A 22,503-nucleotide genomic window follows, 5' to 3' on the forward strand; every position below is an offset into this window, starting at 1 on the left:
TTAGAGATATGTCTTAATAGGCTTTTCTCTCTCAAAATATCTGAGACTTTCAGAAATGTGCCACATGTGGCTTGAAGTGACTCTTGATTCATTCCTTACCCTGATGAGAAGACTTGTTTATTTTATAAGTGCCTCTCCTTTGTTTTGTCTCCTATAATGATAAGATATTAACATATGTAGGCTTTCATGTTATAAACTGGACTTAAGACAAAAATGCTGTGTTTGTACATTATACTGAACCCCAAATTGGCAAGGGGCATGTTTGACCCAGCATGTTTTATGCCTATCCTGTGCCTTGTATCTGATGCCTTGCTCAAACCCAGAACATTGAATTAGTTTAATAAACCATGATTCACTTAACCTTGGGTAAATAGATATGGGATCAGATATATAGGCTGTATTCCCACACCGCAAAGATCATCACATAGTCAGTTTGCATTTGGTACAGTAATTTATTTATTGAAGAGTTGAATCCAAGTTGTCTGGTTTTGATCCAATGTAATGTATAAACCCACTCCAAGAAGGAAGTTATGGTTGATTTTGAAAAAGAAACATCAAGTATTGCTGTTTTATCAATTCTGATTTATTTTGACCACCACTTGCCATTATATCTGAATTTAGAATACTGGGTTTATTCCAGGTTTATTTGCTCTATTGATTTATTTTGGTTATAAGCAGAAGTAATGCCTGAAAAAGTTATGATTACTTTGACTTTTCTTCAAAACTTATCGTGATTTGTTCCTTGTTTGTTCAGCAAAGCACAATTCAAAGCAGTATAATAAGGTGCAAATATATCTTAAAACTATATGAAATGACTCTCACTCTGCCAAGGACCTTGGAGTACTCATTTCTAGAGATCTAAAGATCTAAAGATCTGAGTGCCTGAGCCCACTGTAACAACATTGCCAAAAAGGCATTAAGAGCTGTTAACCTAACCTTACATAGCTTCTTCTCTGGTAATGTTGTACTACTAACTAGAGCGTACAAAACACTTGCTAGACCAATTCTTGAATACAGCTCATCTGTCTGGAACCCACACTGCATATCGGACATAAATACAATTGAGAGAGTCCAGAGATATTTTACGAGAAGAGTCCTCCATTCCTCTAACCGCAATAAAATACCTTATGCCACCAGACTCCAAATTTTGGGCTTAGACAATTTAGAACTACGCCGACTTCAGTCTGACCTAAGCATAGTACATAAAATTATCTTCCACAATGTCCTTCCTGTCAATGACTACTTCAGCTTCAACCACAACAATACACGAGCAAATAATAGATACAAACTCAAGGTAAACCATTCCAAACTCGATTGCAGAAAATATGACTTCAGTAACAGAGTGGTCAATGCCTGGAATGTACTACCTGACTCTGTAGTTTCTTCCCCAAACCTCCAAAGCGTTAACCTTAAACTATCCACTGTTGACCTCACCCCATTCCTAAGAGGTCTGTAAGGGTGCGCATAAGTGCACCAGCGTACCTACCGTCCCTGTCCTAATATTCCTTTTTACTTACTCTTTTCATGTATTCAAATTATTTTATATTTATATTTATATATATAAAATATATATTTATATTATATTCAAATTCAAATTAAAAGTATACTTTTACCTGTTATCTTATATATGCTTGACAAATAAACTTATGATTATGATTAAGAAATGGAGCATAGTAATGGATGACATGGTTTCCAGCTCACGAAAGTATCTGCCTCAATAAACTTGCTGGTTTTCAAAGTGTTGCTTATCACAGTGTACACTTGGATATAAACTGACTAGCACAGTGGAAGACCATTGCCAATTTGGGTTCTCCTCTTTAGTGATGCCTTAAAAGGCTGGAACTTGTAATGATGTTGAGGGTTCTTATCTCCTTGGATGGCTCTTTCTTTAGAGTTACTGTATTTATAGCTCATATGGCAAATGAACCCTTGACAGTCAGATGGTTAAATGCATAGTTTGGGTAATCCAATAACACGGTTACTCTGTCTGTCTTTGTCTTCTTCATTCTCCAAGTGAACTTACAGATGTCTGAAGGTAAGAGCTAAAAGTGTTGTGTGTTTTTTTCCACTCAGCTGCAGGCAACCAAATTTCCCTCACTCCCCCCACCCCCACCCCACAGTCTGGAAGAAACATGAAAATGCACAATATATGGGATCTTTACATTTTTGAATAGGTAACCATTGTACTGCATAAATTGTATCTCAATATAGCTGTATTTTTACCCTAGTTATGGAGTAATGAAAGGCTAACTTTGCATGTGGATTCGGATCATGAATTCCCAGGTAGTAAGATTGCAGGCTTATAATCCAATCCAATATTCATCTACTCAGAAGCAAAACCTTTTCAGTTAAATGGCACTTAAGTATGCAGAGTTTTTACTCCTAATAGGGACTTTCAATTATCATAAACATAAACAGAAGCGCCCTTCTAATAAGGCTGCTTGAAAAAACTGCAGTCCTTGAAATGCAAGGAAAAATGTTTCATCTGTTTCTAGTTATTGTGTTTATCTAACTCAGCTTTGAAAAATATTTTTCCTTCAAAGTGGCTGGTTATTCTCTACTCCAAATCCAAGTTCTCCTGTATTATGTGGTGTTTGTTTTTGCACAATAAAGGAAAAATCTGAACATTTCTTTCTCAGATTTCTACACTGCCCATCTCACCGAAAGGGAGGGCACGTTTAATGAGAGACAGTGTTATGGAGCATTAAATGTGCTATACTGGGAGCAAGGAGACCATGAGTTCTGGTCCTCTCATAGGCACAGAAGCCAAGGGGATGATTTTGAGCTAGTCACACTGTCAAATCTAGCTTGGGATTCTGAAAAATATCTCAGAAAAAGGCACTGAAAATCACTTCTGAAAATGTCTATGGAGATTCTCAATCATCCAGGTCATGGTGGCTGTCCCAAAAGTGTTTTTTTCAAGAGGCAACTGGATTTTCTTGTTTTTCTTTGAAGATGTCTCCCTTCTCATTCAAGTAGTTTCTTCAGCTCTTCTTCTTCAGAGCTGAAGAAGCTTCTTGGGTAAGAAGTGAAACATCTTCAAAGAAAAACAAGAAAGTCCAGTTGCCTCTTGAAAAAAGCACCTTTGGGACACTTCTGAAAATGTTGCCAAGCAAACTGTGTATACTTGTCTGTATGGTTACCCGGACTCAACATTGACTTGTAGAACTACAATAACATGTAATGAATTGTATCTCCTTCTACCTGCAGTTTAAGTGCAGTGGTTAAGGGCATAAGGCTAGGAAATGGAAGTTTGTGAGTTTTAGTCCTACCCAGAAATATCAGCTGGGTGACTTTGGAGTAATCACTCTCAGCTCTCTGAAGGAAGCAAAGGGAAACTATTTCTGAAAAATGTTACCTAGAAAAATGCATGGACTTGCCAGATCATTGCCCAGGATCAAGAACAACCTAAAGCAGGGTTGTCCAACTTGGAAACTTTTAAGACTTGTGAACTTTAACTCCAAGAATTCTTGAAATCCACAAGTCTTAAAGTTTCCAAAGTTGGATAACCCTGACCTAAAGTATAAAAACGTTCCTCTAGGGTATTAGATGTCTTACCTTGATAGTTCCTACTGTACCTCTACAAATGGTTGTTTTGGGGGGGGGAAATCCATTCCTTTGGAAACTTATCAAATTTCTTCATATTAAGTAAAATATAGAAAAGAAAAAAATGATTTTTTTTTGATTGTACAAAATGGAACAATATTCTTGGAGGAGGGGAACTTTGAATTTTCCCTTTGCAACTATTCGTCAAACTGGAAAGCTTTGTCAATATTTCTCAAATTATGAAATAAAAAAGTAACACATCTATTTTTGGCACTTTGATATACGTTCCCTGATGGTGTTTCCCAACATCCTGCAAAGGTGATTGGCAATCCAACATTCTTGTGCTGGAAAGAAGACGTGCTGCCAAGAAAGGCTTCCACCACTGATTTCTGTGAGATTTTTTTTAATAGAAGAGACTTCGTGCTATCTTTGTGCAAAAACAGCACCCAGAGCTGCCAAACATCCATGATGAAATGCTTTGCATACTTAGTACATTGCCTTTTAAAGTGATCTCAAGAGACTACTATGTTTAGTTTGTCAAATGTGTTTATACTGTATGGGAATTTAGCATGGTTATTTATGAGTATTTTCTGACACTGTAAATGAACATAGCAATTATTTTTCTGTACATTATATATAGCACTCCTATAGCTAAAAATACAGAAAAAGACAAGATCTGACATTTTACGGATTTAACTCCATTATAATAAATGAAAATAGAAACAAACCGATTACTGGGTAAAGTTTTCATCAGAATGGTTGATGCTTTAAAATAAGACCCTTTTCTGTAAGTCTCACAAACTAATTCTATTGCACAGTGTTATTTATGCATATGATCTCTACAGCAAATGTCCTTGTATGATATTATGTCTAGAACATTAAATCTAATTTCAAATCTGTGAGAGTTTGAGTTTTCTATATACCAGAATTTATGGGGAAGAGAGAAGTATTATTTTTTAGAGTTTGCCTTCACATTAACTTAACTGCAGTGCAAACATTCTCTATTAAGATCTTGGCTTCATCTCATCCCAGGCCCATAGCTGAGACAGACAGTGTAAAGTAGTCAGTAGTCCCAGCTTTGAGTAATATTTGCTCTCTTCTCTGGACCCAGTTTAGACTCTTCATCAGTGATGTGGTTGAAATCTCAGTCAGGAGTTGAAATCTGCCTGGCATAAGCTGTTGTGGGCATCCCCTCTCCTAGAGAAGGAAGCTCCTATTTTATTATTTAGATTCTATTTATTGTACTTGGAACTGCCCAGAGTCATTCTGGAGTTGTGCACCACCCAATTGAATAAAATAAATAAATACAGTCACAGTCTGCTGCTCTCTATAACTGTTTAGATATGAGACTCTTTACTTTGGCACAGCCATTTGCTTGGGCAATGCCTGACTGACACATTTTTATCAGGTCTAACATATTCATAGATTTAGGGCTTTTTTTTTTTTTTTGAAAGAGCACTAGACCTATGATTAAAACACAAGACCAGCCTTCCCCATCTCTCCTTGAGAGACTGGTTGATTTAATGATTGGTTAATTTAAATAAGGAAAAGAGAATGAGGTTCTGCTAGCTATTATCAAGACATTACAGATTTATTTATTTTTTTTTTTGCTGCTTTTGCTAACAAGTGGTTTCACTTTTTCCTATTTTTACTACTTAGGGGAAGGCGGCGCCATTTTGACTATTTAATGAGCAATGTCAAGATGCTCCTAGCCACAGCATCCTGGCCAATGATGGATTTTGCTCTTTATCAATGCTTGCTTCACTGTGTAACTTTCTTCTATGTGCAACCTCTTGACTAAGCTATTTTTGGACAAGGGTTTAGGGTTGTTTTGTGTTCAGGAGTAGTCTGACTGACAGTAATAGGTATAGAGCACCTCTATACCTACACCCTGTTAAATCTTGGTTAAATAACCATGCTGAAAACCCTTGGCAATCACATGACTAGGAGAGTGATGGCTCTGACAAGCAGGTGACACTTACCGCAAGATACAAGTTTAGAGATCCATTAATCTCTTTACTTAGCTTGTCCTGCATTAAATCTATAAAGAGAAATTAATTATAAGCACCACCACAATCAATTAATTAAAAGCACCACCACAATCGGTCCAGCAGACAGTGTGACATATTGTGGAACAGTGCCCTCTGAGCATATAATATCTATCAGGGAAACCTCAGAGGTTTTCTGCATGCCACTCGTCATGTATTGACTATATAAATAGTCTACCTTTGAATTTGTATATAGTTTCATATTTGCTTATTGAGAATATAATTGTAACATACTTTTTAACATTTTTTCCATATGCTTAATATATAAAGAACTATAAGGAGAAGTTAACTCATTGGCTTAACTCACTGGCTTAACTATGAAGTAGAACATAAATTGACATGAATGCAGTATAATTTTTAATGGCACAGAGAAAGTCACTTTGATGCAGCTTTCTGAATGTACCATAAAAATTGTATTTGTTTGCTTTTAGGTGAAACAAATTATTTCTAGATTTAGGTACCTAGACTTGCTCTAGATCAAGTTGTAAATTGACCTATAAATCAATTGCGGTTTCTGTTCAGATAGAAAGTTAGAGTTCTATTTGCTAACACATCTTCTATGATCCACATTTTTCCACTAAAATCTTATTTATTTTCATTCTTCTCAAATAAATAACTATATCTATTGTTACAGAGGAAAATATATATCCATAATGTGCTCTTAAAATATATTTTATTAGGCCAATCAAGAAGATAACTTAATCCTTTTGTTCACTGGTAGTTATCTTCTGTAGAAAACAGAAGAGATTGTAAATTGTACTGAAATATTGAACGGTTTTGAATTGTTTTACCTTGAAAATTATATATGGAATAAACATATATTTTAAAAAACCTTATGATGATATATTTGTCATTTTAATGAAATGTAGTTTTCTAACCATATTTTGCAGACATTCCATGAAAGTGTTTCTAAGGCTTAAATTTAAAACCTTAGAATGGGACCACATCATGTTTCAGTTTCAGTATTGATTTTGATTCTGTATTTGAGTTATTATGAGGGATGCTGTAGTATTTCTTTTATGTTGTATTCGGAGAAAAGTAGATTGCATGGATTTCAAATGCTGTTACTGGTACTTTACTCTGTGTGTGGTAAAACATTTTTTATGTCAAGACTAGAAGATATATGCAGAAATGATAATATATTTGAAATGTTCCACATTAGGTATGAATCAACAAATACAGAAGGCAGATCTCAACATTTCCTATTGCAGATAGCCGCCTTGAGTCGCCATGGGCAAATAGATGGCAATATAAATTTAATAATAATAATAATAATAATAATAATAATAATAATAATAATAATAATTTAAATGTTGATGGTTCTCTACAGGCTGAATGAGATTCATCAAAGTCAAAGGGCATTCCTTATGCAAGAGAGCAGAGCCTTCTATTTACATGAATGGGGTACAAGAGATACAGGTTTACAGACATTTTCCTGGCCTGCCAGAGTTGTTCTTCCACTAAGGTGAAAAACTAAGCAGCATTTTCTGCTGTTCTTTTGTCATTTTCTATCCTGTATAAGCCTGATTTCTATAGACCAGAATTTCTATAGACTGCCTGTCTTGTATATTGAATTCCTCAGTTTGCAAGGCATGTATTAGACCTCAAAATGACAGATTTGGCGTCACAGTACAACCACTATTCCTTTTGTACATTTATGAAACTTCTATGAGTGGTTATATTTCTTATTAAGGCTTTATATTTTCTTCATTACATTGTGTTAGGTGTAATTTAGTGGATTAGATTTCAGAGTAGCATGATAATTGCACCCAGTTGCTGTGATCAGTGAAAAAACATTATGGCTTGAAATTATGAGTGAATCATGAGATTATGGCTTGTTCAACAAATCATGCTTAAAACCATCCATGAGCTTGCATGTTATGTGAATCCAGTACTGGTCTGAAATGGTATGTGGAGTATGAAGTATGCAAGCATTTAAATTAGGCTCTGAATGAAGATTTCTGAAGATTTCAAGACTCCTTGAAATGAAGAAGCAAACAGTAATGGCTCCCCTAGTTTAAAATATGTAATTTTCAGCTGCATCCTTGGCTAAAATTCCTAGTAAATGAAAACAAGTAGAAATAAACTGGACATTTTTCATAGTCAGAAAGTTTAACATAGATTTTTAATAATATATTTGATTTTTAAAATAGAAACAAATCGCTTTTCTTTTCTTCTAATCTAGAGGAATACAACTTCAAAGATTAAATTTCCAGCTATTCTTTTTCAGATTAGAGAAAAAAAAGCATTTAAAGAGTTGCAAGACTCCCTAGAGAACCCCTGTGCCTTTCTGAGTGGAAGAGAAGGCTCTCTACGAAAAATAATTCCTATTTCATCCTCTTTAATTTCCATCAAATACATTTCCAGCTTTAAAACTTGCAGTTATGCTTCTTTTAGGCCTTCGGCAAGTGGGTTTTGGAAAACTATGGGTACACGCTGACATATGATCCATCATACTTGTTATTCCAAGATTTGTAGGAAACTCACTGCAGCCATTGTTTTAAAACAAACATAGACATGTTACAGTCCTAGTGCTACCAACTAGCGCTTGCTCAGGAACTTTTAGGTTTATTATATTTGTCCTGGAAAGTTTTCAGCAAGATCAACACATTTGTCAAGGATCTCACTTCATAACTGATTCTTTTCAAACTTGAGCTACATCCAGTAATAATCACTTACTGAATGAACTTTGATCTGCCTCCTGACATACTAGAAGCCCTGAGCTCCCCACCCAACCCAGTTGCTACATGGTGGAATGTATTTCTGTTGGAGGCTACAGAATCACTTTGGCTGATTCTTAACTAAATTGATCATGGATCCTAAACCAATACTTTAAACACATATATATTGTTATTAAGAATCTGGTTACTGTGAGAATGGTAGGATGCATGCAACCATTTGAGAAGATAGGCATTTTTCTGCTAACATTTTTTTAAAAAAAATAAAAATTACATATAAGAGCCTGAAAATTTAAGCAAAAGAGTGAGGGGCTCTCAGCAGTTTCATTCCTTGAATGGAAGTTAATAAGGGGACTGGAATCTTTTCCTTGAGAGAAACAAAAATGACATTTGTGACAGTATGGAAAGTTGAACAGAAAAGTAGGAAGAAACTTTTCATCATCTATTTTATTTTTTATTTATTTTATTAGTTTGTCAAACATGTACGAGATAACAGGTATAAGTATAAACATGGACATGAACACATGAAATGAGTACAAATAAATGGGGACCATAGGACAGGGACGGTAGGCTGCTTCTTCCCAACTGGATCTCCTATTGTTGTTTTTGTTTTTAAAATGTGGGGGAGGAATAAGCCCTATATATAATAATAACAGTGTCAGAATCCAGTGTTGGAATCATGCAAAGGAAGTACAAGATTTCTTTTTCAAGTTGTAACATATTTGGTAAGAAGAGTCATACAAGCTGCAGTTCTGATTGCTTTCTCTTTGTGTGTTGCCTAGCAACTGGAAGAAAGCAGGGGCATCTACAGAGACCCCCAGAAAAGGCAGGATAGTAGCTGCAACCATGTGATGGAAGCCCAGGCCATTTTTATGTACATAAATATATATACATGGTTATATATTCAGTTCTTAAATCTGTTTGATCTACTACCATACTGGGAAAAGATGGTGTTTAAAATTGGTTGCTGCTGCTTTACATTTGTTCATAATCGTTGCTTTGTACCAAGCTGTCAAGGTCACAATTCTAATTACCTTGTTCAGATCTTCTGCCAACAGACGTTGCTCCACTCCCCTCTCCCCCTTCCTTCCCAAAATGCGGTGCTCCTACCAGTATACAAAGTCCATTGCATTCCATTTTAGTCTGCATTAAAAAGCAATGGTTGAGTGCAGGAAATGCCTGGAGATGTTACTACCATACCAGAATGCTATATGTTCATTCACTTTACCTGTTGTCCTGGTCAGACCAATATTGTCCAGAACACAAGCCAATGCTGTATTTGTCTCTCATCCCTGTCTTTCCATGCCTTGGGGCAAAGTCTAAACTTGTTGCCTAGATCTGGAGTGGTTTCTACATGGCTGTTGGCCATTAGTTAAAATGTGGATACCAAGGAAACACCTGTCCCATTATGAATCTGTCAAGCTGTTAAGATTGGTAAGCAAAGACCTTGTATCAATCCCCAGCTACAGAAGTCCTATTTTTTGGAGGGTATAGGTAGTCCTTGAGTTATGACCACATTCAGCCCAAAATTTATGTTGCTAAGTGAAACATGTGTTCAGTGAGTTTACAGCTTTTCTTGTCACAATTGTTAAGCGAATCTTTGCGTTTGTTAAGTTAGTAACATGGTTGTTAAGTGAATCTGGTTTTCCCAATGACTTTGCTTGTCAAAAGGTCGCAAAAACTGATCACATGACTCTAGGACACTGCAACTGTCATACGAACCAGTTGCCAAACATCTGAATTTTGATCATGTGACTATGGCAGTGGTGGGTTTCAAATTTTTTTTACTACCGGTTCTGTGGGTGTGGCTTGGTGGGCGTGGCATGGCTTGGTGGGCATGGCAGGGGAAGGATACTGTAAAATCTCCATTCCCTCCCCACTCCAGGGGAAGGATACTGAAAAATCTCCATTTCCTCCCTATCAGCTGGGACTCGGGAGGCAGAGAATAGATGGGGGCGGGGCCAGTCAGAATTTTTAGTACCGGTTCTTCGAACTACTCAAAATTTCCCCTACCGGTTCTCCCGAACTGGTCAGAACCTGCTGAAACCCACCTCTGGACTATAAGAATACTGCAATGGTTGTAAATGTGAAAAACGGTCATAAGTCTTTTTTCAGTGCTGTTGTGACTTTGAATGGTCACTAAATGAACTGTTGTAAATTGAGGACTACCTGTACTAGAGAATCTTCTCTTCTATTGCCTCAGCCACTCTTTTACATGGCACACTTGTCCCCCAACTCTCTCAGTGTCCAGAAAATCTGTAGAGGCAGACTTCCGTCACTAGGCTTTCAATGGTTAATTGGTTTTAGTGTCAATTTTAGAATAATTTAAATCTTTCCTTGTTTTTTTAAAAAAAACTTATTTTAGAAAATATAACTGTATTGAGTGCTTACCAGAAAATAAGTGGTTAAAACAAACTGAAACAAAGCCTTGACTTTCCTCAGAAAGACTCCTTTCAACTGTGCACCCCCTGCCCAGGAAACCATAGCATGCTTCCCTACTCCCCTCTTCCACATCCTTCTTCCAGTGTTTGCATTATCCAAACTTTTTCACTTGTGTGCACAGTTTTCATCAGCAGTCCAACAAAGGGGTTTAAGTGGGGGGATTATCCCTTTCCTTTGAAAGTACTTCCAATTTCATTTCCACCATCTGTAGAATCCAATCATGCTGATTGTCTTAGTTGGCATTCTCTACCCTCTAAAATATAGGAAAATAGCATTATTGTTGCATCCCATTCAACAGTATCTGGAAGGCAACTCTCTCTTATTTTCTAGACCATTTCATAGAAATAAATACTGTATGTACTTAGAAGTGGATGAGAATACTGGAGAAAAAGAAGTCCTCATTTCTAATTGAAATGAATGAATTAAAACACAGCTGTCCCTGTTTTCTCCTCAAAGGTAAACCTGAATGAAACTTTAAGGTATACATTAGAAAAATTTAAATGTAAAAAAGCACTGAACTACTACTCTAGATTTTTAAGAAAAGATGGCAGTGAAAGAGATAGACACTGTAAGCCCGCCATTTAACTGTGATCTGAATTTTTACAGTTCTAATCCTAGACAAGAAACCCTTATTTTATACACATTGTATAAATGCACATGAATGATGGGAGCAGTGTGGCAAGAACAGGGAAGAGCCTTGATGGCGCAGCGGACTAAAGTGCTGTTAAAATAGCACTTAGCTGCCAGCTGCCTACAATTACTGTGAGTTCAAATCTCACCAGGCTCAAGGTTGACTCAGCCTTCCATCCTTCCGAGGTAGGTAAAATGAGGACCCGGATTGTGGGGGCAATTAGCTGACTTTGTATATAAAAAAAAGAACACCGCTTAGGAGGGGCCAAAAGCCCTACTAAGCAGGTATATACAAAAGTATGAAGTCTATTGCTTAACGCATTGGAAACTGCCCTGAGTCTCCGGAGAAGGGCGGCATATAAATCGAACCAATAAATAAATAAATAAATAAATAAATAAATAAATAAATAAATAAATAAATAAATAAATAAATGTTGATTTTTTTTATCAGGCATTGTATTAAGCAGCCTTCCATGGCCAACTTGAAGTTGAATAGGGTTGTTCTCACATTAACTTGGAGGAACGTCAGATCATGGGCCATGTTTGGGGAAAGACATAGAAGAGAAAGAAAAGGGATGAAAAATGGGAACAACTAATTTCATGTTGACCTGTCTGCCAGCTCAGTGTTGAATGGAAAGCAATCTAACTCTGTAATGGGAAAAAAAAAACCCTTATTACAAGTAGTTCTCGACTTACGACCGCAATTGAGCCCAACATTTCTGTTGCTAAGTGAGACATTTGTTAAGTGAGTTTTGCCCCATTTTACGACCTTTCTTACCGCAGTTGTTAAGTGAATCACTGCAGTTGTTAAGCTGTTAAATTGTTAACAGGGCTGTTAAGTGATTCTGGCTTCCCCAATGGCTTTGCTTGTCAGAAGGCCACAAAAGGGCATCACATGACTCCAGGACATTGCAACCATCATAAATATGAACTGGTTCAGAAGGGTCTGAATTTTGATCACGTGACCTTGAGGATGTTGCAACGGTTGTGTGAAAAATGGATGCAAGTTACTTTTTTCAGTGCTGCTGTAACTTCGAACAGTTACTAAATGAACTGTTGTAAGTCAAAGACTATCGGTATTTCCCAGACTTTTTAACCATACTTTGATCATTTCATATTTTAATTCATAATGTTTTAAATTTTAACTATAGATATTCCCAGTGGTGAAATCCAAATTTTTTTACTACAGGTTCTGTGGGTGTGGCTTGGTGGGTGTGGTGTGGCTTGGTGGGCGTGGCTTGGTGGGCGTGGCAGGGGACGGATACTGCAAAATCTCCATTCCCACCCCACTCCTGGCGGAAGGATATTGCAAAATCTCCATTCCCACCAGAATGGAGCCAGCCAGAGGTGGTATTTGCCGGTTCTCTGAACTACTCAAAATTTCCGCTGCCAGTTCTCTGAATTGCTCAAAATTTCCACTACCGGTTTTCCAGAACCTGTCAGAACCTGCTGGATTTCACCCCTGGATATTCCTCCTGGATATTCGTCCTACAACAGTCTATTTAGTGACATTTTGAAGTTATAACGGACCTGAAAAAAATGATTTATGACTGTTTTTAACACTTACAATAGTTGCAACTTCTCCATGGTCACGTGATCAAAATTGAGATGTTTGGCAACCGGTTCATGACAGTTGCCGTATCCTGAGGTCATGTGACCCCCTTTCATGATCCTCTGACAGGCAAAGTCAATGGGGAAGCCAGATTCACTTAACAACCCTGTTACTTTACAAGAAAGCTTGTAAAATGAGGCAAAACTCACTTACCAAATATGTCACTTAGCAGCATAAATTTTGGGCTCAATTGTAGTCATAAGTCGAGAACTACCACTTTGCAGCTGCCTACTTTTATGGTGTCTTATTTATTTTCCTTTTTGGTGTGTTTATTGTAAACCACCCAGATAGCTTCAGCTATTAAAAGGTTTAAAAATTTTTAGAAAAGAAAGGGAAGGGGAGGGGAGGGAAGATTTAATTCATTGAATTCTGGGACATGTGGCCTTTGCCCACCCTTATTGCCTACCACTTTTCACCAACATCCGGATGAAGGAAGGCTGCTCTAGATATTAGATTACTTCTCAATGGGCAGTAAAGAACGAGCCATCCAATCTCATCCTCCTCTTGTTTATGACCTTAACTAGGTGAAGAGGTGTAAGATTAATAAAGACGAGGGTGTGGACACATAAGTAAATATTGAAAAACTTCATTTGTGAACTTCTTGCTCTCTTTCTGATGCAAGCCGCAGGTATTGCTTAGAAAGAAAGATTTCAAATGTTTAGGCACATCTGTCACAAGGAAATAAATACAGGAGTGGGGAGCCCGGCGATGACAATGGCGATGATGATTGAAAGCCCTGTGGAGTGGAACTGATCAAAGGCAGGGTGATGACTTGAGAGAGAGAGGTAGGTGTGGAGAGGAATGATTTCTTCAGAGAATGCCAGCTGCTTTGAGCACAGAGAGTGAGTGTCTCGGTTCTTTTCTCTCCATATATGGTAAAATGATACACAGGGGTTTTTCACTAGGCTGTGAAGGCAGACGCCTGCTTCCACACTACACAGACAGTGGAAAAGGACTCCAGAGTGCACAGACGTAAGGATTCCCTCGCTAACCGCACACCCCTTCTCTTCCAGCTGAGCACCCGGTTACCCATTCATAAATGGATGTGATTCTCCATCCCAGCTCCAGAGGCTGCTACTAATTATCTGCCTGTAAGTACACCTCCCTTTTTTTTTTGTCCCAAAGAATCTTTGAACCAATCAATGAACCCTGAGATGTTTTTCGGTAATTAACAAAGGCTGTGTGCTGTGAGGTTGGACGGCACAGAAAAACCCTAAGCATAAGATATATAGATATCCAAATGGGGAATGATTGCCCTTTTTAAAAAAAAAACTCCAGACAGGGGCTGGTGATAGGGCAGGAGTTATGTGTTTCTTCTTTATCTTCAGAGAAATTGCTCTTTTCTGCTTGTGACAAGTTAGCCAAGGGATATCCCCAGCATGTCATTGTGCATTAGAACATTTTTTTTCCCCCCGGCAGATGCTATGTTGAATAAGCCCCAGAGACGATCAGAAACGGGTGACATCTTGATTTATTTGTCTTCCTGGAAATATATCCTGATCCGTACAGGAACAAAGAACCCTATTAGATTTTCCAGTTCTGCAGAAGCACAGAAAACAAAGGGTGTCTTGCCCATTTGCATTCTTGTGATCTCTGTATTACACATCAGAAAAATTATAGCATTCACAATTTATCATATTAGCATGGAGCAAAGTTTTTTTTCCCATTGACCCTTTGACAGCTATACTATTTTCTGTGTGGTACATGCCGGTACATGATATATGTTACAGTCAGCACCTATTTTCATGTTTTGTGAGTTATTTACATATTTACTTCATTGTTAATCCAGAATGCTTTATGTCTCTTTCCACCATAGTAGATTATTACCACTGCATTTTTCTTTTTATTCAGAATATCTTTGGATTATTGCCCATGATATTCAAAATCATCTCTGAACGCTGTTAAAAGAAATTATTATTTGGCTTATCATTCATTATATTACTTTATTATCCTTCTTCCCCCGAAGCAAGATAAATTTTGTGCAGAGCTTGAAGGTTTGAAATTCAGTCTATCAAAAGGACTTCATGCTCCATTTAAATCTGGTTAAAAGTTTAATCAGTGCATTTACTCCCATTGATATCAACTATACATTGTCACAATTTACTTCTGCTAGATTATATTATGGGAATAGAAAAAAACTTGCTATAGTACTTTCCTCATTTGTCTAGCACATGGGTTTCAAACTCAATTGCGTCATGTGACGTATCGTGATGTTTTTTGCCTTTGCGGAGCTGGGGTAGGCGTGGCCTGTGTGTGTGTCACATCCGGCCCAAGGGCCACCAGTTTGACAGGCCTGGACTCTAGCATTTACAAGGAGATTTATTTGAATACAAAATTATTATAATAGCAATAAATATTGTATAAAGAGATACGCTTTCAAAAATGGCCTTAATATATGTCTTCTGAACTAAACTAATGCGCAGACACTACTTAGGGATACTTTCAGATAGAAAAACTGGATTCTATCCTACAGTTTGAAACTCAACACTGAACTTAGAAAAGAAAAATTATAGCAGCCTGTCCCCCGCAGCCTTAGAAAAATCTGCACCCCATGCCAAGCTCCTGTTGCTGATCGAAACTTGGACTTTCAATTTATTGCATGAGAAGGAAAAGTGCACATTCTAAACATTCCCCAGGTTAAATAGCCCAGTATGAGCTGGCCTGCATTCTACCAGATTGAATAAATCACCACAGATTTATAAAACAACCCACACACTCCAAAGAAAGTAGGGTGAGGAGTTCTTAAAAGGAGGTCTCTTTCTTCCTGTTGTGTAGAGCTGACAAATCCTTAATATGTTTAGTCATTTTTTTTCCTTTATGTGGGAAGGAAACTAATTGTGTAAAGAGGAAGGAAGAAGAACGAATGTGCCTGAGATCTTTCTAGAAGTCTCTGGCCAATTTGGTGACTGCCAAAACAATAATTCTTTGATATCTTTTGGTGTTTTTTTTAAAAAAAGTTTTTATTTCTTTTCCAAAAGCTGATAGAGGGATGAGAGAGATGCCAAACCTCAGACATTAATAGAGTTTTACTTTAACCTGGCTTATGTCATAATGCTGTATTGCTTAAATTGAGATCATTATTTGACAGAGTTCATAGTTCACATTCTCAGCTAAATCTAAGCAAAATGCATTATGGTTTAGCTGCATAATGCATGAGTCAAACGTCTGTAGGCATATGATTAAGAGATGGAGAGAAATAGAAATCTTGTACTGTAAATGACTGAATGAAATCCTAAAGTATCTAAAAGAATGATCACATGTTGACATCAGTCTATTGCCAACTATAAACATTTATACTTTCCAAGTTAGTCATACCCTTTTAGTACAATATATTTTTCCAATGGATAATTGTAAAATTTTATACCACTATAAGAGTTGGTTGGTGGCCAAATGCAGGATCAACAATAATTGAAGCAATTGGTGGCTCTTTTTCTCTGAGCCTGGCACAAAAGGAACTTTTTTCGAAGCCAACTTGATATTTCCTAGCAATAGTATTCTTTAACTGAATCTCACTTATCTATTTAGATTGCAAAATCCTAGATAATGTCTTGGTAATTCTTTGCTGTTGCCCAATTGCCTTCTTTCGCTTCTTGTTTTGAAAATTTGGAGACAGGGGATGTGGGTCAGTACGATGAAAGTGAAATGTGTGTGGAATTCAATGACACTGGTTGATTGCTGACATAATTTACACCCTCAGAAGAGTCAAAGTTCTCATTTGATACACTTTAAACTATGAATGTAGCATAATTCAGTTGTCTTCTAATAAAACTGATTTCCGTGTAAAAAAAAGTTGGTTAATATGTAGACAGACATGGTAAATAAATTTTTTCTTCTGGTGCAGGTTCAGGGAAAGTGAGATGATTGTTCCAACTGATGGATATTAAAACTTGTGGATTAAAGGTATGTTTTCCGCACTCTTGCCCTTAGTATCTTTGTTGAAAGACAAAAATTTATCTGCTGCTGGGAACTTTATAGATATCACTGTGAAGACAATAATATTTTTATATCCTTTGAGCTCTTTAAAATTTTTATCTTTTTACCCAAAATGGGAAAGAAGGATATCAGGTACCAGTCTAGTCTTATTTATATACTTTGTACATACATACACACACACACACACACACACACACACACACACACATACTAGTGGTGGGTTGTCCCCGGTTTGAACCGGTTCTATAGAACCGGTAGTAAAACCAGAGGGAGGCTCCACCCACTGAGCCCGATGTCATCAGAATGCTTCTGCGCATGCGCAGAAGCTTCTGTGAATGTGCGCAGCCCCATTGTGAACCGATAGTAAAGGTAAGTAGAACCCACCCCTGATACATACATACATACATACATACATACATACATACATACATACATACATCAGTGGTGGGTTGCCCCTGGTTCGCACCAGTTCTATAGAACCAGTGGTAAAACCGATGGGAGGCTCTGCCCACCGACCCCGACATCATCAGAATGTTTCTGCACATGTGCAGAAGAGTGCGCGGTCGTTTGAGCAAAGCAAGCACACGCGGCCCCATTGCGAACCGGTAGTAAAAGTAAGTAGAACCCACCCCTGACATACATACATACATACATACATACATACATACATACATACACCTTATATAGCATCCCATCTTGTAAAACATAACTGTGGGTAGCTCATAACAATAATAGAACCAAATGCTAGAAAACCCGCAATTTCCAATCTATGAAACCATAGAATTCATAGAATTCAACCTCACTTTATCTTAGTGCTAGAGAAAAAAGCCAAATCTTCATGGTTTTTCAGAAGTCTAAAAGGGTTGGATATTCCACAATGCAGAGGCTGCTACAGAGAATGCACACTTCTTACACCCCACTAGACAGCAGCCTTTAAGGAAAGGGATCTGGAGTTGCCCAGCCTGACAGAACAGGCAGAGGAGCTGTTGTGGTGCAGTAGTTAGAATTTAGTATTGCAGGCTAATTCAGCTCACTGCCAGGAGTTTCAACATCTTGAATTACATCCCAAAAGAAACTGGGAGCCACTGCTGTTCACACAGAGAAAATGCAACATAGACAAACTGAAGGATGCTTAACACTGTGCAAGTGACTGCATTCTGGACCAATGGTAATTTCTGGGTGATCTTCAAGAAAAAAATTGTAGAACTCTTTAAGTTGTAGGCTGATTCTCTCTTAGTTTAGTTTCTCTCTATTGCTTCTTGTCCTGTCTTCAAAGCACAGTCCATTAGATGCATTATTTCTTTTTCATGACCAGACATTCTTTTGTTCAGACTATGTGAGGCAACTTAAAATTATCCATGACAACATTTGCTCTTTTCCCACAATTTCCCTAGTTTCATTCTTCATTTTAAAACCATCCTAAGAATTTAAGTTAACAGGACAATGTTACTAAATATTTCCATTGCAGAATTATTTTGATAACTGCTACTGTCTCTTGTATCAGTTCTGCAAAGGAATGACATTTGGGGCTTTTTAGTCTAGAAAGGGGACATATAAGAGAGAACATGATTGAAATATACAATGGTATGCAAAATATGGATAAAGTGGACAAGGTGAAGCTATTTTCCTCTTTCCAAAATTCTAGGACCAGAAGTCACCTAATGAAATTGAGTACTGCAAGAATCAGGACAGACATATAGACATATTTTTTGCACAAAACAATTGAGCCCTGGAATTTTCTGCCATGGTATATAGTGTTGGCTTCAAAAATTAGTGTACCATTCATGAAAATCCTGTAAATTAATGGCTGTAAATTAGTTTTGATGGTAGTCTGACTGTCCCAGAGATCATTGAGGAGAAGAACCATGTTTAATCAAGGATCATTGAGGGGCTGCTTTACAAAAAGAGGGACCCTGAACAAAGGAAAAACAAAGATTTTGATACAAGGTAGGAAATCCTAGGGATCTGATTTGCTGGCTGCCTGTCAGGTTCAGTGTACCTGTGGTTAGTTCTATTATTAGGTAAATAGACCTTTCAGGAGGGCAGCAGAGCTGGGAAGTCCATTGCAGTGGAGATGGAATGTTGAGGTCATCAATTGATATAGGATGGAATGTTGGAGTTTCTTTATGTTGTAATTCACTGGTCTTGGACAAGACTGAGGGCAGGTGAGATGAGGCCAACTATTTTTTGGTGTAGATGAGCTTGCATTGGGCTTTGTCTGGGGATAAGGAGAGTCCATTTCAGTCTGATGGGGATTAGGCCAAGAGATGAACTGAATTTGACTTTGGTCATATCCAAAAGACAAAGGGGGAAATTGGTGCAATCCCTATTTTGTTTCTTAGGGGGGTTTTTTTGTCTCCTACAGGCACTGCCGATGTTCTTATGTTCATAAAGCTGAATGCTTGTGTTGGAAGAAAGCTAACTTCTTACACTTGATTTAAAGAAGGACATAGATGTGGCAGGCTTTGGGGAAAAAATCCCTCCCTCCCTCCCTCCCTCCCTCTCTCTCAACCCTGATGTATTCTCATGATTACTTTATGCATGTGAACAAACTTCCTGGGTATCTTACACATATTAACGATGATAGAAGATTCTCAACAATGACTAGGAAAGTTGCTCGGTTGAAGCAACTTGCTTTGAAGATCATTCTGTATGACAGGCCTAGGAACATTAGAAGCCCCATCAATGAAATGAAATCTCTGAACCCTTGATTGACAGGAGCAATCCAAGTTGATAGAACGAAAGTGGCCATTTCCCATTATCTGCAATTGAACAATGGGATGGAATGATGGATCTTCTACCTGCAGTTTTTTGAGCCTGCAAGGAAACATTCCAAACATTTTTTCAGATTGAATACAGAATAGTAAATATACAACATTTTCTTTTTAAAAAAAAAAAAAAAAAAACCATTCTGTGGTGAAAATCAGCAGGACTTCTGTACAGGCTTCCTTATCATGCTTGTGACTGTTCAAATATCCACAGAGAATGGTTGCAAATATGTGTAGATTTCAAAGGTCTGCTCGATTATCAGGCATGATCAAAACAAGAGGTGGATCTACAAACACTACCCGTACTAGGCTATGTTTATACTGGGAGAAAATCTCACAACATTGCTTAATCACCAAGGTTAATTTTACATGACAGATCTAGAGTTTCTAAAGTTAGGAGACATTTACAGCAATGCAATGATGCCATTTAATCTGATATTTGCTCCTGATATTATTCTCCCCATGAAAACGAAAATATATGGCTTTCCCGGTTCATCTTGTTTCCCCTACAGAAGATATCAGTCTTGTGCTCATGCTCAAAGCAGAAAGGATATTGCACTATACACAGTGGTGGGTTGCTACCAGTTTGCCCCAGATTGGGTGAACCGGTAGCCGTGGCAGCAGGACGCTCCACCCACCAGCCCGGACGCTTCTGCGCATGTGCAGAAGCATTGTGCGCGAGCACGCGCACACGAGCAAACCAGTAGCAAACTAAATTGAAACCCACTACTGACTATACAGTTTATCCATCTGTATTCTGATAGGCTATTATATTTTGGAAAGCTACTATCCTTACTGTATTTATCACACAAAAGGAGCTCTGGTGAAGATCCTATCCTGGGGTTAGCAAGCTGTCAATTCACAAGCTCATCTTCTTTTCCTATCAGAAGATAATAATAATATTATTGAATTTATATGCTTCCCCCTTTCAGTGACTTTAGATAGTTTGTAAATTGTTAAAAACTTTTAAAAACAAAGAAATAACACAAAAAGACAAAAAAACCCAAACACAACACAACAAAAGAAGCAAAGATGACAGAGAAAGCAAACCCAGAATAGAAGAAAGAAAAAGAAGAAAAGAGAGGTCAATCATCCTCACCAAAGACTTGGTTGAAGAGCCACGTTTCAGGGCCCTTTGAATACATAGGGTAGGGACCATTGGAATCTGGGTGGAAACCAGGTTCCAGAGAGCAGGTACAACTACAGAAGGCACGCATCTGATAGATAACATTGTATAACGGAAGGAATCTGGAGTGTGCCAACTCCTTGAACCAGCCAGGCAAATACTATGGGAGACAGGTGTTCTCTCAGGCTAAAAGGCCTTATGCCAAGTAGGGCTTTATAGGCAGTGACCAGCACCTTGAATTGCACCTGGAAGTACATTGGGAACCAGTGCAGCTTGTGGAGCAGAGGTGTTACATAGGCATTCCAAGACATGCACATCGCTGCCTATAGTTGTTGCATTCTGGGCCCATTGAAGCTTTTGGGTTACACTAGTCAAGCCATGAGATGATCAAGGCATCTGAATGACTGTCTGAAGGGTCCTTTCATATGTCATCCTGAGTGAGGCTCCTAGAAGGAATCGTGGAATCATCTTCATCCTCCTCCCTGCTGATGTTCCACCCTTTTGAACTTAACACTTCTCATCTTTTTGTTTACAGCCTGATCAAATCCCTGATGCCAACATGACTGAACGCTTTGACTGCCACTATTGCAAGGAGACACTGTTTGGCAAGAAATATATTTTGAAGGAGGAGAGTCCCTACTGCATCAAGTGCTATGAGAGCTTGTACTCCAACAACTGTGAAGAATGTAAGAAGCCAATTGGCTGTGATTGTAAGGTAGGCTGCCCTGCCTTTTCTCTGACCTAAGCTTCCTTACTTGCCATCGGGTCTCTCCAAAAGGTTCCCCAAGGATTCTACCCGGGGTGGACTGCTGGGGATTCGCAGGGGTTCAGGAGAACCTCTAGCTAAGATTCTGTGCAGTTTGGAGAACCCCCAAATCCCACTCCTGGCTGGCCCATCCCACCCTGTCTCTCTCAGGCATCCCCATGTGGCCCATTTTGGATGCAGGTAAGCGTAGGGTGTGCGTGGAGGTTCGGAGATGGTGAAAAACAGGCCTACTGGAAGTTCGGGAAGGTCAGAAACGGGCCTGTTTCCGGCCTCCAGAGGGCCTCCGGAGCTGGGGAGGCCATTTTCGCCCTCCGAGAGGCTTGAGGAAAACCTCCAGAGCCCGGGAGGACAAAAACTCGCCCCCTGTCATGGTGCAGGAGGCGTGGCCATGGTAGGCCACGCCTACCATGGCCACGCCCACCCAGCAACCGGGCAGAGAATCCCTTGCTAAAATTTTTGAAGCCCACCCCTGATTCTCCCCATGTCAAGTGGTGCAAGAAATATATGCATTTCGAATGGCTTTGGTTCATTGGAACTTTTCAAAACAGCCAAAGCAGAGTTTCCTTATAACAGCTGCTCCAGATGTTGCTTTTCTCTAGTCCTGAGATAAGCAATTTTTTGGTTTGACTTTGTTTTTTCCTTCTGATGCATTCTGCTTCTTTTCTTTTCTATATTAAAACAAATACCACGAAAACCAAGAAGGACCAGAAGTGCTGCTGGATTTGAGGGAACCCATTCCCATGCACTGTACTCATCCTAGCCTGGGCAAGATGCTTGAATGATTCCCCAGCTTAAGGCACAAGGAATCAACTTGATTTGTGAGGAGGACAGACGTGGGATAAAGGGAAAGAATACAGCCCTTTAATAAAAGCAACAAAGACTTATTTGTTCCCATTCATAAAAGTAACCAAGTAACAAATAGGCCTTTTTACTTCCCTTATTTTTATAAAATGT

At 38.4% G+C, this 22,503-nt stretch overlaps 1 protein-coding gene across 2 annotated transcripts in view; it reads left to right on the forward strand.

Moving 5' to 3' along the window:
- Positions 1 to 1,908: 1,908 nt before the first annotated feature.
- The window catches only part of FHL2 (four and a half LIM domains 2), a 34,224-nt gene continuing 13,629 nt past the window's right edge, over positions 1,909 to 22,503 (forward strand). The window contains exons 1-4 of one of the 2 annotated variants that reach the window (XM_070943263.1): positions 1,909 to 2,035; positions 13,970 to 14,047; positions 16,798 to 16,856; positions 21,319 to 21,498. In XM_070943263.1, the coding sequence (XP_070799364.1) occupies positions 16,830 to 16,856; positions 21,319 to 21,498 (207 nt within the window). In that variant the 5' untranslated portion in view covers positions 1,909 to 2,035; positions 13,970 to 14,047; positions 16,798 to 16,829. Of the gene's footprint in view, positions 2,036 to 6,924; positions 7,060 to 13,969; positions 14,048 to 16,797; positions 16,857 to 21,318; positions 21,499 to 22,503 lie in introns of those variants that run through there. The other variant, XM_070943265.1, reaches the window with a different exon arrangement.

This window comes from Pituophis catenifer, unplaced genomic scaffold (genome assembly GCF_029215685.1).
Source record: "Pituophis catenifer annectens isolate HBS135680 unplaced genomic scaffold, rPitCat1.0.hap2 SCAF_4, whole genome shotgun sequence".
Lineage (NCBI taxonomy): Eukaryota > Metazoa > Chordata > Lepidosauria > Squamata > Colubridae > Pituophis > Pituophis catenifer.